Source organism: Heloderma suspectum, chromosome 1 (assembly GCF_057233095.1).
Source record: "Heloderma suspectum isolate Gila_16-S chromosome 1, 16-S_ref, whole genome shotgun sequence".
Taxonomy (NCBI): Eukaryota; Metazoa; Chordata; class Lepidosauria; order Squamata; family Helodermatidae; genus Heloderma; species Heloderma suspectum.
The window spans coordinates 432319655-432333954 of NC_139458.1; the positions used below are offsets into that span (position 1 = coordinate 432319655).

At 45.4% G+C, this 14300-nt stretch overlaps 1 protein-coding gene across 1 annotated transcript; it reads left to right on the forward strand.

The window, feature by feature from the left end:
* Window positions 1-497: 497 nt before the first annotated feature.
* Window positions 498-12897, forward strand: LOC146360317 (uncharacterized). Its single transcript, XM_084823524.1, has 3 exons — window positions 498-531; window positions 12397-12639; window positions 12738-12897. The coding sequence occupies exons 1-3, from the start codon at window positions 498-500 to the stop codon at window positions 12797-12799; spliced, it is 339 nt and encodes a 112-aa protein (XP_084679650.1). The 3' UTR covers window positions 12800-12897.
* The last annotated feature ends 1403 nt before the right edge of the window (window positions 12898-14300 follow it).

Here is a 14300-nt window from a genome sequence, read left to right on the forward strand (position 1 = left end):
CATAATTCCATACTGTTCCCATGCATGACCTTTATACACTCAACTGTTTGATTTCAGAATCATGCTTGTGCACTGTTTCAATGTCTTCCTTCCTTCCTTCCTTCCTTCCTTCCTTCCTTCCTTCCTTTTTCTTCTCTTCTCTTCTCTTCTCTCTTTTCTTTTCCTCATGCTCCTAGCTTCATTGTCTAGGCAGATCATGGCCTGCTGGCACACAGACGTCTCCTTCTCGACTGCTAGGCAGTTAAGAAAATGCATAAAAATATTTGAAGTGCTCTGCCAGATCAGATGGAGGGTCCATCGTGCTGGTACCCATAGTAAGCTAGTGGAGCCTTCCCCAGTTGGCCTCCAGTTGTTCTAGACTTCAACTTGCACCATTCCCATGATGGGAGGTGATGGAAGTTGCAGTCTAACACATCTGGGGGTCACCAGGATGGGAAAAGCTAAACTACTGGGAAGGGAAGCCCACAAATAGGATAGAAGGTAACAGCCCTCTTATCATGGTTTCCTCCTCCAAAAATTTAATACTCACAGGTATGTATTTAGGAAAACTTGCTGCAAGCTGAGTGTAACTATCTTGGCTACCAATCACAAGGCTGAAATTATACCAGATCCCCCACTTCCGCTCCATCCTTTTTCTTATCCCCATCTCCTTAGTATCATGCTTAGTATCAGTCCATCCAAAGACCACCCAATATGGACATGGCTGGTACTGGTTCCTTTATGCTCTGGTCTTCCAGATCTAGCGACTTGTACATCCGAAATTATAAGATATGACATACAGTAGAGAACCACAACAAATATGTACAGTCTCTCTTTAGCTCATAACAGGGATACCCTATTCAGAACTCCAGATTGGATGATGGGGCTTGTAGTAGCATTTGGGGGCCACAAAGGAGGGGCTGGGGAGGGGAGGAAAAAGGACACCTTTCCCCACTTTCCTGAAATTTACCCCACTTAGTTATGAAGTGCTGAGAAGTTTTGTTGCTCTTTGATGGGTGAGGTCCCATGTCACATTGGGATGAGGCCTCCAACAAGGTACCATGCATGGGTTCAAAAGAATGGTTTGGTGTTTTGGAGCTCAGACTCCACCTATGAACTTAGATTCTTGGGGAAGTTACTTTTCTTTCAGTCTCACCAGTTTGCCTCCTGGGGACTGAGTGTTTTTTGACTGGCCATGTCCACCAGAACAGGCATTTTATGAATGGATAACCCTTTTCCCTTAGCAGCCTTTTGTGATAATGCTAGTTATTGAAGTTGATGGCAGTGATGACAGGACACTGGGGGTGGGGGTGGGGGTGGGAGTGTTGCAGATGCACAGGCAAGTCAGAGTGTACATGCCACACCACACACCACACAATGGTTGCTGCAGTCAAATAAATTAAGGGAATGAAGAACTGATGAATGACAACAGGAACAATGAATGTAAAACAAGATAAGAAGCTATGAAGACCCAGTTCACAGACTGCAAAAGCAATTCAGACCCATGGATATAACCTTCTGGCTAATCTTTATGGCAGTGTGTGTAGAAGTTAAAATCACATAACAATGCACTCAGCCATGCTTGCTCACAGAGAAGACCAGAGCCTCAGAAACATTTGGAAAAAGCCACTAAAATCTGCAAAGAAATATGCTGTACATATACAAATCATTCATTTTAGGTATTTGGGGGCATAATAACCATGTTTATTTACCTACAATTAGCAGACTCCTTTTTTTAAAAAAAGGAATCCACTTACTGGCTCGACTTGAGTCAATGCTAGGGCAGGAAAACAGAAAGAAACCTGCCACAGTGGAATCAAGAAAATCCACTGAGCTTTCCGTTCTAAATGAAATCCTCATATATACCGACATGTCCCCATTATGTTCAATGTGTGTCAAGCCAAAGTGCTTTCCATTTACCATTCCCCATCATATTTATTTATTTATTTATTTATATTACATTTCTATACCACTCCATAGCCGAAGCTGTCTGGGAGGTTAACAGAAGTTAAAACATTTAAATACAATATACAAAGTTTAAAAGCCATTTACATAAAAAAGACTATCTATCTATCTATCTATCTATCTATCTATCTATCTATCTATCTATCATCTATCTATCTATCATCTATCTATCTATCATCTATCTATCTATCAATCATCTATCTATCATCTATCTGTCTATTTATTTATTTAAAACATTTCTATTTCGCCCTGTATCATTAAGATCTCAGGGTGGCATACAGATAAAATCAATGTAAACAGTATAAAATAATAAATAATTTAAACACCTAGAATATATTAAACTATTAAACAAGCTAAAACCAGTTAAAATCTAAAACAATAAAACCGTTAAAACAGCATGCTACTTTAGGGAATGCCATTAGCCCTCAAAGGCTTTGGTAAAAAGCCATGTTATTGTTGTTGTTGTTGTTGTTGTTCAGTCATTCAGTCATGTCCGACTCTTCGTGACCCCATGGACCATAGCACGCCAGGCCTTCCTGTCCTGCGCTCTCTCCCGGAGCGTGCTCAAGTTCATATTCATTGCATCCGTGATGCTATCTAGCCATCTCATCCTCTGCCGTCCCCTTCTCCTTTTGCCTTCAGTCTTTCCCAGCATCAGGGTCTTTTCCAGGGAGTTTTCTCTTCGCATTAGGTGGCCAAAATATTGGAGCTTCAGCTTCATTATCTGTCCTTCCAATGAGCAGTCAGGGTTGATTTCCTTTAGGATGGACTGATTTGACCTCCTTGCAGTCCAGGGGACTCGTAAGAGTCTTCTCCAGCACCACAGTTCGAAAGCATCAATTCTTCGGCTCTCAGCCTTCCTTATAGTCCAGCTCTCACAGCCATACATTACTACTGGGAAAACCATAGCTTTGATTAGATGGACCTTTGTCGGCAAGGTGATGTCTCTGCTTCTTACTATGCTGTCTAGGTTGGCCATAGCTTTCCTCCCAAGGAGCAAGCGTCTTTTAATTTCATGGCTACAGTCACCGTCTGCGGTGATCTTGGAGCCCAAGAAAGTAAAATCTGTCACTGCTTCCATTTCTTCCCCTTCTATATGCCAGGAAGTGATAGGGCCAGATGACATGATCTTAGTTGTTTTAATGTTGAGTTTCAAACCAGCTTTTGCACTCTCCTCTTTCACCCTCAACAAGAGGCTCTTGAGATCCTCTTCGCTTTCTGCCATTAGGGTGGTATCGTCTGCATATCGGAGGTTGTTGATAATTCTCCCGGCAATCTTAATTCCGACCTGTGATTCATCCAACCCGGCATTTCTCATGATGTACTCTGCATATAAGTTAAATAAGCAGGGTGACAATATGCAGCCTTGTCGTACTCCTTTCCCAATTTTGAACCACTCGGTTGTTCCATGTTTGGTTCTTACTGTTGCTTCTTGACCCTCGTACAGGTTTCTCAGGAGACAGGTAAGGTGGTCTGGTACTCCCATCACTTTAAGAATTTGCCACAGTTTGTTGTGATCCACACAATCAAAGGCTTTAGCATAGTCAATGAAGCAGAAATAGACGTTTTTCTGGAATTCTCTTGCTTTCTCCATGATGCAGCGAATGTTGGCGATTTGATCTCTAGTTCCTCTGCCTCTTCGAAACCCAGCTTGTACTTCCGGTAGTTCTCGGTTCGCATACTGCTGAAGCCTAGCTTGTAGGATTTTGAGCATCACCTTGCTGGCATGTGAAATGAGCGCAATTGTGCGGTAGTTTGAACACTCTTTGGCGTTGCCCTTCTTTGGAATTGGAATGTAAACTGACCTTTTCCAGTCTTGTGGCCACTGTTGAGTGTTCCAGATTTGTTGGCATATTGAATGCAGCACTTTAACAGCATCATGTTATTACTTGGCGCCAAAATGAGACCAATGTCTGTCCCGATAGGGCCACCAAAGGGAGGGCTTTCCACAACTGGGGTGCCACAGCAGAAAGGCCCTCTCCCACATCCCACCACAATGTACATCTCATGCTGGTGGGACACAGAGGAGCACTTCCCCAACAGATCTCAGTTCTCAGGCAGGTATATATAGGGAGAGGCACTCCCTCAAATATCAAGGTCCCAAGCTACTTAGGGCTTTAAATGTCATCACCAAAACCTTGAATTCCATCCGGAAGCGTATTGGCAGCCAGTACAATGCCTTTAAATCTGGTGTTATATGGTTTTTTATGAGGTGTTCTGGTCAGCAGTCTAGCTGCTGCATTTTGCGCTAGCTGCAACTTCCAAGTCATCTTCAAGGGCAGCCCCATGTAAAGTCCATTGCAGTAGTCTAATCGGGAAGTTACCAGTGTATGTACTACTGTGGTTATGTTATCCCTGTCCAGGAAAGGCCATAGCTGGCGGATCAGCCGAAGCTGGCCCCAAGTACTCTGGGCCATGGAGTCCACCTGGGGCTCCAGTGACAGGGATGGATCTCGGAGTCCTCCCAAGCTATGCGCCTGCTCCTTCAGGGGGAGTGCAACCCTATTCAGGACAGGTCACTTACCCAATATACACAAAGAACATCAAACTGGAAACAATGTTGACCTGTTAGTCATAACTAAAGAAACATCCAGGACCAATTAAAAATCACCAGGTGCTGATCATTAGATCTTCCTTTTGCAGTGCTAGTTAGTGTATTATCTGATCCCTTTCCCCAGTGTGTGAGAGAGAGATGGGGGCAAGGGGAGAAAGAGAGTCAGGAATCGACAATAACAGTCATCGAGAATCACAGAATCATAGAATATTAGGGTTGGAAGGGGGCTACAAGGCCATCGAATTCAACCCCCTGCTCAATGCAGGAACCAAGTCAAAGAAGCATCCCTGACAGATGGTTGTCCAGCCTTGTCTTGAACGCCTCCAGTGTGGGAGAGCCCACCACATCCCTAGGTAATTGGTTGCATTGTCCTATTGCTCTAATAGTCAGGAATTTTTTCCTGATGTTCAGCAGGAATCAGGCTTCCTGTAACTTGAGCCCATTATTCCATGTCCTGCACTCTGGGATGATTGAGACAAGATCCTGATCATCTATGTTGCCCTCCTCTCAATCATCTCCTGTTTGTCTGCATCCATAGAGAACCTTCTTAACTCAGCCCAGGCAGTATGTGATTTGTGCAGCTGGTGATTTACACAAATTGGATTTCTTCCTTTCTTTCTTTTGTGGGAGGGGTCTTTAAATTTGTGCAAATGGGGTTGGGGAAAAATGGGGGGGGTGCTTTCCCAGCAAAAGTGGGGGGAGTGCCAAAGAGGAGGATGGAACTGACACGTTCTTTGACAACTCTGGAATATGGTTCTGCTGGGCTCCAAACACAATCTGCAATCGAAGTCCATATATTTCCAAGCTTGCAATGTGATTTGAGAGCATGTGCTGGCAGCTCATGGCAGGGTCACTGGGTGGGCAGTGATATCACCTCGGCCCTCCAGGTGAGTAATGTAATGGAGCCAATTCCGTAAAATCCAATCCATGATTTCCCAGTCCTTTGAACATTTCTGGATGTATATGTTCAACAAAAGTGGGTGATTTTAGATAGGTTGATAAAGGTAATAGTGTAGTACTAGATATACCCAAATGGGTTTATCTTCCCTGAATTCCTGACACCAGGAGTTTCAGGGAAGTGAGGCTGGTTGGGTCCCCAGATTGAGTTCATAGAATCATAGAATAGTAGGACTGGAAGGGGCCTATAAGAACATCAAGTCCAACCCCCTGCTCAATGCAGGAATCCAAGTCAAAGCATCCCTGACAGATGGCTGTCCAGCGTCGTCTTGAACGCCTCCAGTGTGGGAGAGCCCACCACCTCCCTAGGTCATTGGTTCCATTGTCATAGTGCTCTAACAGTCAGGAAGTTTTTCCCTGATGTTCAGCTGGAAACTGGCTTCCTGTAACTTGAGCCCATTATTCCGTGTCCTGCACTGTGGGATGATTGAGAAGAGATCCTGGCCTTCCTCTCTGTGACAACCTTTCAAGGACTTGAAGAGTGCTATCGTATCTCCCCTCAGTCTTCTCTTCTCAAGGCTAAACATGCCCAGTTCTTTCAGTCTCTCTTCATAGGGCTGTGTTTCCAGTTCCATGATCATCTTTGTTGCCCTCCTCTGAACCCTCTCCAGTTTTTCTGCATCCTTATGGACCCATCTGTAAGTGCCATGAATGCCATTTTGTGAAAGAAAATGGTGATCGTAAATATGTGCACATCTAGTCTTATGCAAAATGGTGCTGTGGATGGCCAATATACGCAAGATTATAGGCATAAATGGGCTAGCCTAAAAGTCATTTAAAAATTACTCTTGCCTGTGCTGATGGTGTATTGAGTACCCAGACGGGCAGAGCTGGGCCAGATTAATGACATCCAGCTGTCCCACATATGTCTCAATGGATACTGCCCTATATGTTTGTGGGATATCCATCATCATGTATAGGTTTTTTGTTGTTTGTTGTGTGGAAAGTGTTTGTTTGACTTGCACCATTTCTTGATTTTTCCATAACTAAGTAAGGGACCACATACTTTATGAATGTGGGATGTTCTTGCTGTATACATTGGCCTCACATATTGTTGTGTGCAATGCTTGTTTTCTTGCCTGAGAACAACATGGCCTACACATGCAACAAGTGCAAGTTGATCACGCTGCTGGAAGAAAAAGTAAGTGGACTGGAGCGGCGACTGTTGACCCTCTGGGGTCAGAGAAAACAAAGAGTTCTTGGACAGAATGGGGGAACTACAGCAGCAAAGGGAAGAGCAGAAGCTAGAAGAGCAACAGCAAGATGAGGCAGAAGTGGGAAATGCTGAGGTGAAAAAAAATGGAGTAGAGGATACTCCTTGGAAAAGGGTGACAGTTAGGAGGAGAAGAACGAGACGCCACTCTGCACCGGTGGAAGCAGTGGAGCTGTGGAACCGATTCCAGGTACTTGTAGGGATGTACGAATTGTGCTCATACCATCCCACTTGACTTTCACAGTTGGCATCCTCTGTCCCGTCCCGCTGCCCACAAACCCCCGAAATACTGTGGTTTTTTTTCCCCGCCTCGAAAGTTACGTAAATAAAATGGCAGCAAACATCAAAAAATTCTCCCAACAGCCGCCCATCCCATTCCGCCATTCTGTGAAAGACTATTCGGTGCAAATATTTATGTAGTTTCCGTTGGCCGGAATTGACCCTATGTAACTTCCACCGCATTCTCCCTTGTTGTGATTGCTTACGTATTTCCTCCCTAGGGGGGAATCCCCCCGTAGCTTCCGCCCTACTCTCGCCATTGTTGGGATTGCTTACATATTTCCTCCCTAGGGAGGAATCCCCCCGTAGCTTCCGCTGCACTCTCGCCATTGTTGGGATTGCCTTGGCCAGAACTTTCCCACTATTTCTGTAATTATTTACGTATTTTTTTCGTTGCTGCCCGAAATGTTTCCCGCCCTCTGTGCACTCCCCCACTGTCTTGTTTTCTCGGACAGGGACAGGGACTGTGATTTTATTAATTTCTGTGTATTTGTGCTTGATGATCATCGTGTTTACTGGTCTTGTTAACCTAACCGCCTCACAAATAAAAAAAAACGGGGCTACAGCTCCGCTTCCACAAAATCTGTCGTCAACTTCCTGCTAACTTCCTGAATGTCATCTGCATTTGCGCTTACATCTGCGTGGTGATTTGTGGGTGGAGTTCTGTTGTGTGGTGGTGGTGGTGTGTTAGTGGTGGTGCTTAGTGGATTTCTTTGTATCAGTGTTGTTTGTGCAATGTGGTTGTTTTGTCTGGTGTGTGTGTGTGTGTGTAGTTGTGCATTGTGGTGTTTTTGTCTGGTTTGGTCTGTGTGTGTGTAGCTAAGTGGTGGTTGTGCGTGGCTGTCTTGGTGTGTGTGTGTTTTTGTGTAGTAGTAGTGTGGCTGCTCTAAAATGGCTGCACCAGTGCGTGGCAGGAGGTGGGACCATGAAGAGACCAAGGCCCTCCTCATCAACAACATTAAGAGCAGCGAGGCAGTGGCAGTGCTGTTTGGCAGCTGCTCCTGCTGCAATGAACTTTATTGGGCCCGGATAAAGAGGAGGATGGAGCGAGGGAGCCACCATCGCACAATTGGACAATTGAGGTCCAAATGGAAGACACTAAAGCAGTCCTTCATCAGAGAGGGGACTGCTGCTGCTGAGAGGAGGGCACTGCTGTCCAACCGCCCCGCCTACTACTGGTGCATACACAGAGTGTGGGTCAAAGCGGGCCAGCCCCCATTTTCGCAGAGGTGTATGCCTGGTACCCCTTCATGGATCACTGCCATGTTGTGGCGAAGGGGCTTGCGTAACTCAGTGAAGCCATAAGCTATGCCGTGCAGGGCCACCCAAGATGGACAGGTCATGGCAGAGAGTTCTGACAAAATGTGGTCCACTGGAGAAGGAAATGGCAACCCACTCCAGTATTCTTGCCAAGAAAACCCCATGGAATGTATCACAAGGCTAAAAGATATGACACCGGAAGATGAGCCCCTCAGGTCGGAAGGTGTCCAATATACTACTGGGGAAGAGCAGAGGGTATTTCCAAGTAGCGCCAGAAAGAGTAAAGCGACTGGGCCAAACCCGAAAGGACACTCAGCTGTGGATGTGTCTGGCGGTGAAAAGAAAATCCGATGCTGTAAAGAACAATATTGTTTAGGAACCTGGAATGTCAGATCAATGAATCAAGGTAAGCTGGAGGTGGTCAAACATGAGATGGCAAGATTGAACATGGACATCTTGGGAATCAGAGAACTAAAATGTACAGGCATGGGCGAATTTAATTCAGGTGACCATTATATCTACTACTGTGGGCAAGAATCCCTTAGAAGAAATGGAGGAGCACTCATAGTCAACAAAAGGGTGGGAAAAGCAGTACTGGGGTACAATCTCAAAAACGATAGAATGATCTCAGTACGAATCCAAGGCAAACCATTCAACATCACAGTAATTCAGGGCTATGCCCCAACCACTGATGCCGAAGAAGCTGAGGTTGATCAGTTCTATGAAGACCTACAACATCTTCTAGAACTAACACCAAAAAAAGATGTCCTCTTCATCATAGGGGATTGGAATGCTAAAGTAGGAAGTCAAGAAATCACCGGGATAACAGGCAGGCATGGCCTTGGTGTACAAAATGAAGCAGGACAAAAGCTAATCGAGTTTTGCCAAGAGAACACGCTGATCATAGCAAACACTCTTTTCCAACAGCACAAGAGGCGACTCTACACATGGACATCACCAGATGGTCAATATCGAAATCAGATTGATTATGTCCTTTGCAGCCAAAGATGGAGAAGCTCTATACAGTAAGTAAAAACAAGACCTGGAGCTAACTGTGGCTCAGATCATGAGCTGCTTCTTGCAAAATTTCAGCTGAAATTGAAGAACGTCGGAAAAACCACTAAACTGTTCAGGTATGACCTAAATCATATCCTAAATCATATACAGTGGAGGTGAGGAATAGAATTCAGGGATTAGATCTGATAGACAGAGTGCCTGAGGAACTATGGACGGAGGTCCGTAACATTGTTCAGGAGGCAGCAACTCAATCCATCCCAAAGAAAAAGTAATGCAAGAAAGCCAAGTGGCTGTCTGATGAGGCTTTACAAGTAGCTGAAGAAAGAAGGGAAGCAAAAGGCAAGGGAGAAAGGGGAAGATATACCCGACTGAATGCAGAGTTCCAGAGAATAGCAAGGAGAGACAAGAAGGCCTTCTTAAATGAACAATGCAAAGAAATCAAGGAAAACAACAGAATGGGAAAGACTAGAGATCTCTTCAAGAACATTGGAGATCTCAAGGGAACATTTTGTGCAAAGACAGGCATGATAAAGGACAAAGAAGGCAGGGACCTAACAGAAGCAGATGAGATTAAGAAGAGGTGGCAAGAATACACAGAAGAACTATACAGGAAAGATCTGAATGTCCCTGATAGCCATGATAGTGCGGTCACTGAACTTGAGCCAGACATCCTCGAGAGTGAAGTCAAGTGGGCCTTAGGAAGCATTACTAACAGCAAAGCTAGCAGAGATGCCAGTATTCCAGCTGAGCTATTTAAAATCCTAAAAGATGATGCTGTTAAAGTGCTGCATTCAATATGCCAGCAAATCTGGAACACTCAACAGTGGCCATAAGACTGGAAAAGATCAGTTTACATTCCAATTCCAAAGAAGGGCAACACCAAAGAGTGTTCAAGTTACCGCACAATTGCGCTCATTTCACATGCCAGCAAGGTGATGCTCAAAATCCTACAAGCTAGGCTTCAGCAGTATGCGAACCAAGAACTACCGGAAGTACAAGCTGGGTTTCGAAGAGGCAGAGGAACTAGAGATCAAATCGCCAACATTCGCTGCATCATGGAGAAAGCAAGAGAATTCCAGAAAAGTGTCTATTTCTGCTTCATTGACTACGCTAAAGCCTTTGATTGTGTGGATCACAACAAACTGTGGCAAATTCTTAAAGTGATGGGAGTACCAGACCACCTTATCTGTCTCCTGAGAAACCTGTGCGAGGGTCAAGAAGCAACAGTAAGAACCAAACATGGAACAACCGAGTGGTTCAAAATTGGGAAAGGAGTACGACAAGGCTGCATATTGTCACCCTGCTTATTTAACTTATATGCAGAGTACATCATGAGAAATGCTGGGTTGGATGAATCACAGGTCGGAATTAAGATTGCCGGGAGAATTATCAACAACCTCCGATATGCAGACGATACCACCCTAATGGCAGAAAGTGAAGAGGATCTCAAGAGCCTCTTGTTGAGGGTGAAAGAGGAGAGTGCAAAAGCTGGTTTGAAACTCAACATTAAAAAAACTCAGATCATGGCATCTGGCCCCATCACTTCCTGGCATATAGAAGGGGAAGAAATGGAAGCAGTGACAGATTTTATTTTCTTGGGCTCCAAGATCACCGCAGACGGTGACAGTAGCCATGAAATTAAAAGACACTTGCTCCTTGGGAGGAAAGCGATGGCCAACCTAGACAGCATAGTCAGAAGCAGAGACATCACCTTGCCGACAAAGGTCCGTCTAATCAAAGCTATGGTTTTCCCAGTAGTAATGTATGGCTGTGAGAGCTGGACTATAAGGAAGGCTGAACGCCAAAGAATTGATGCTTTCGAACTGTGGTGCTGAAGAAGACTCTTACGAGTCCCCTGGACTGCAAGGAGGTCAAATCAGTCCATCCTAAAGGAAATCAACCCTGACTGCTCATTGGAAGGACAGATCCTGAAGCTGAAGCTCAAATATTTTGGCCACCTAATGTGAAGAGAAAACTCTCTGGAAAAGACCCTGATGCTGGGAAAGATTGAAGGCAAAAGGAGAAGGGGACGACAGAGGATGAGATGGCTAGATAGCATCACCGAAGCAATGAATATGAACTTGAGCACACTCCAGGAGAGAGCGCAGGACAGGAAGGCCTGGCGTGCTATGGTCCATGGGGTCACGAAGAGTCCGACACGACTGAACGACTGAACAACAACAACATATGCCTGGTAAGTTATTGTTATCCCATCCCATCATCAAGCTTAACTAAATAGGAAGACAAGGATGTGTACCGAAAATGAAGCTATCTCTTTGTGGTCTCACGCGGAAACAAATAAATCCTGACATTTAGCCTGCAATCCTATGCTTGCTGAACTTGGACTGAAAAAGGTCCCATCATCTTCTGGCCACTTTGGCTGGTTGAAGAAGGGATGCTGGGAACTGCATTGCTTTTTCCTGTACAACCACATGCATAGGATTATGCGGGCCTGGCTACAACTCATATTACACACTGACACGCTGTTCATTTCCAGGGAAATGCTGCTGCTGCCGGTCTCTGCACAGTGCACACAGGGGGACTGGCACCAGCCCAGCAGCAACAGGACCAGCCTCTCGGTGTGTGCACATCATCCTTCTTCATGTAGTGATTGCTGAATTTTTGCACCCCACCCACCCCACCTTTCTACCAAGACATTGGCACTCAAGTCAACTCATGAGCAAGTGTTCATCTGAGAGCTTGGAGATCTGGGTATAGTCCACTCAGCCATGGAAGCTCACTGGGTGACTTTGGCCCAGTCAGAAAGCCCCAGCCTACCTCAGTGTTGTTGTTGTGAGCGTTAAATGGAGAGGAAGAGGCTAATGTGAGCCGCTTTGGGTTCCTTGCGCTAGGAAAAAAGGTGGCATTTATGTAACGCATCAATAGAATAAATAAATACCATGGCATTGCAAATGTAGAATTGGAGTGACTAGAGGTGCAATCCTGTGCATGTTTACAGAAGTCCAACAGTCCCCATCATGCCAAAACTGTCAGTACTGTATAATCTGTCTCCCTAATTATCCCCTCATCATTAGAACCTTGTGGTGGGAGGACAGAATCAGTGGTTCTTATGGTAGTGGGGATGGTGATAGACAGATCAATCAATGACTGTGGTTTTGTTCACTCACCACATATATAAATGCATTCATTCTGTTACTGTGACATCCCACAGCTGCGCATTGTGCCTTGCTGGCAGAGGAGGCACTGAGGGCCGTGGAGAGGGAGAGGAGAGAGGAGGAGGAGGAAGAGGAAGAGGAAGAGGAAGAAGAGGAGGAGGAAGAGGAGGAGATCGAAGAGCCAGCAGCAAGAGGAGCAGCATTTGTGGAGGAAGGCCACCCTTCTTCCACAGATGAATCCGCTCCTCTTGTGCTCCTGATGCGACTGATGAGAGAAGTCCAGATGCTCAGGAGTACCTGTAAGTAGTACGACAGAATGGCACCTGACCTGAGCTAACAACTCTGCCTGCAAGATGCATATTACCATTGTGCTTTATTCTTCTCTTTCTACACACAGGTGATGACCTTCAAAGAAGGGTGGAGGCCATGGAGCGGGAACTGCATCCTCCTACGAACTGAGGCCTGCAGCCAGCCAGTGCCCAGCCCAATATTACAATTGTTTCTGTGTTTTGTTTTGATCTGTTCTATTTGTATATAAAGTTCTTTCTAAAAAAAAGGTAACAATTCCTTGGTTCAAGTCCACAGATATAATTTTTTAAATCTCTGTGTTTGCTTACTGTTAACCGCAACAAGAATGCCTTCCCAGCCAAATAAGCCCAGCTGCTGTAAGCTTCCCTCATAGGGAGATGGTCAGTCAGCATCCCTGATGTTATGAATGAATGCGTTCAAGATGAGGCTGGACAGCCATCTGTCAGGGATGCTCTGACTTGGATTCCTGCATTGAGCAGGGGGTTGGACTCGATGGCTTTGTAGGCCCCTTCCAACCCTATGATTCTATGATTCTATGATTCTATGTTTCTATGATTCTATGATTCTATGATTCTATGATTCTATGAAGTATGCTTTGTTTTACATGGAGGTGCATATCACATACATGTAAACTGGACGCATACCAGAGGGATCTTTTCACATAGAACTCTCAGTGCTTAGGAAAACCCAAAAGCTGAGGGAGTCCAGAGAGAGACCAGAACAAGGTCTTTGAAAGCAATTCCTTGATTTATGAAAGAATTTAAAATGAATTAAAAGCACACATCAAGAGAATTAGAACAATACATATATTTGGGGAATCAGAATCATACTAACATTCAGAGGTGTAAAGATACACATATACAGTCGATAGCGAAGTACACTGGGATGCATAGAAAATTGTGTGTGTGTGTGTAGTAGGGATGTACGCTGTTGCATAGTCCGCCACACACAGTCGGGCAGCGCAACTGGACTCTGCATGTGAGGTATTATAAAGCTCCGCCACATATCACCAGTGCTTTGGGCTCTGCCCAGGCCAGACAGGGACTGCTTGTTTGGACAAAGTTCTGAGGGACACCTCAGTGTGACCACACACAGAAATTATATCATTCTGCCTCATTGTCCCTCAGAACTCTGGCTCACATTAGCAGCAGTATCATCATCCCAGGGGTCCTCCTCGTCACTTGATGACTGCTCTACTCTGCTGACAGCTGGTGGTGGTGGAGGGAGGTGCTCCTCAGGAATCCATCCCCTGTTGGAGCATATGAAGGCAAGGGTGGAGACATGTTCTGGTGTGAGTCTGCTTCGGTAGGTGGTGACAATGTTGCCAGTGGTGGAGAAGGGCCTTTCAGAGGACACACTCAAGGGAGGGCAAGATAGATGCCAAATGGCGACTTTGGTCAGATTTGGCCGAACGCCACATTTTGTCTCCCAGTATAGGAGAGGATCACTCTCTGGACTGCTCTGCGTTCTCGAGAAACTCTCTCTGGCATAAGCTTCCAGTTCCTGGATAGTCACATAGAATCATAGAATAACAGGGTTGGAAGGGGCCTACAAGGCCATCGAGTCCAACCCCCTGCTCAATGCAGGAATCCAAGTCAGAGCACCCCTGACAAATGGCTGTCCAGCCTCGTCTTGAAGGCCTCCAGTGTGG

What these genes read in the sequence shown, in the direction of transcription:
- LOC146360317 (XM_084823524.1), top strand. Translation starts at nt 498, where the DNA reads ATGGTTTCCTCCTCCAAAAATTTAATACTCACAG. An exon ending in CAAAAATTTAATACTCACAG is followed by an intron (nt 532 to 12,396) that starts GTATGTATTTAG and finishes GACATCCCACAG; the next exon opens with CTGCGCATTGTGCCTTGCTG. An exon ending in CCAGATGCTCAGGAGTACCT is followed by an intron (nt 12,640 to 12,737) that starts GTAAGTAGTACG and finishes TTCTACACACAG; the next exon opens with GTGATGACCTTCAAAGAAGG.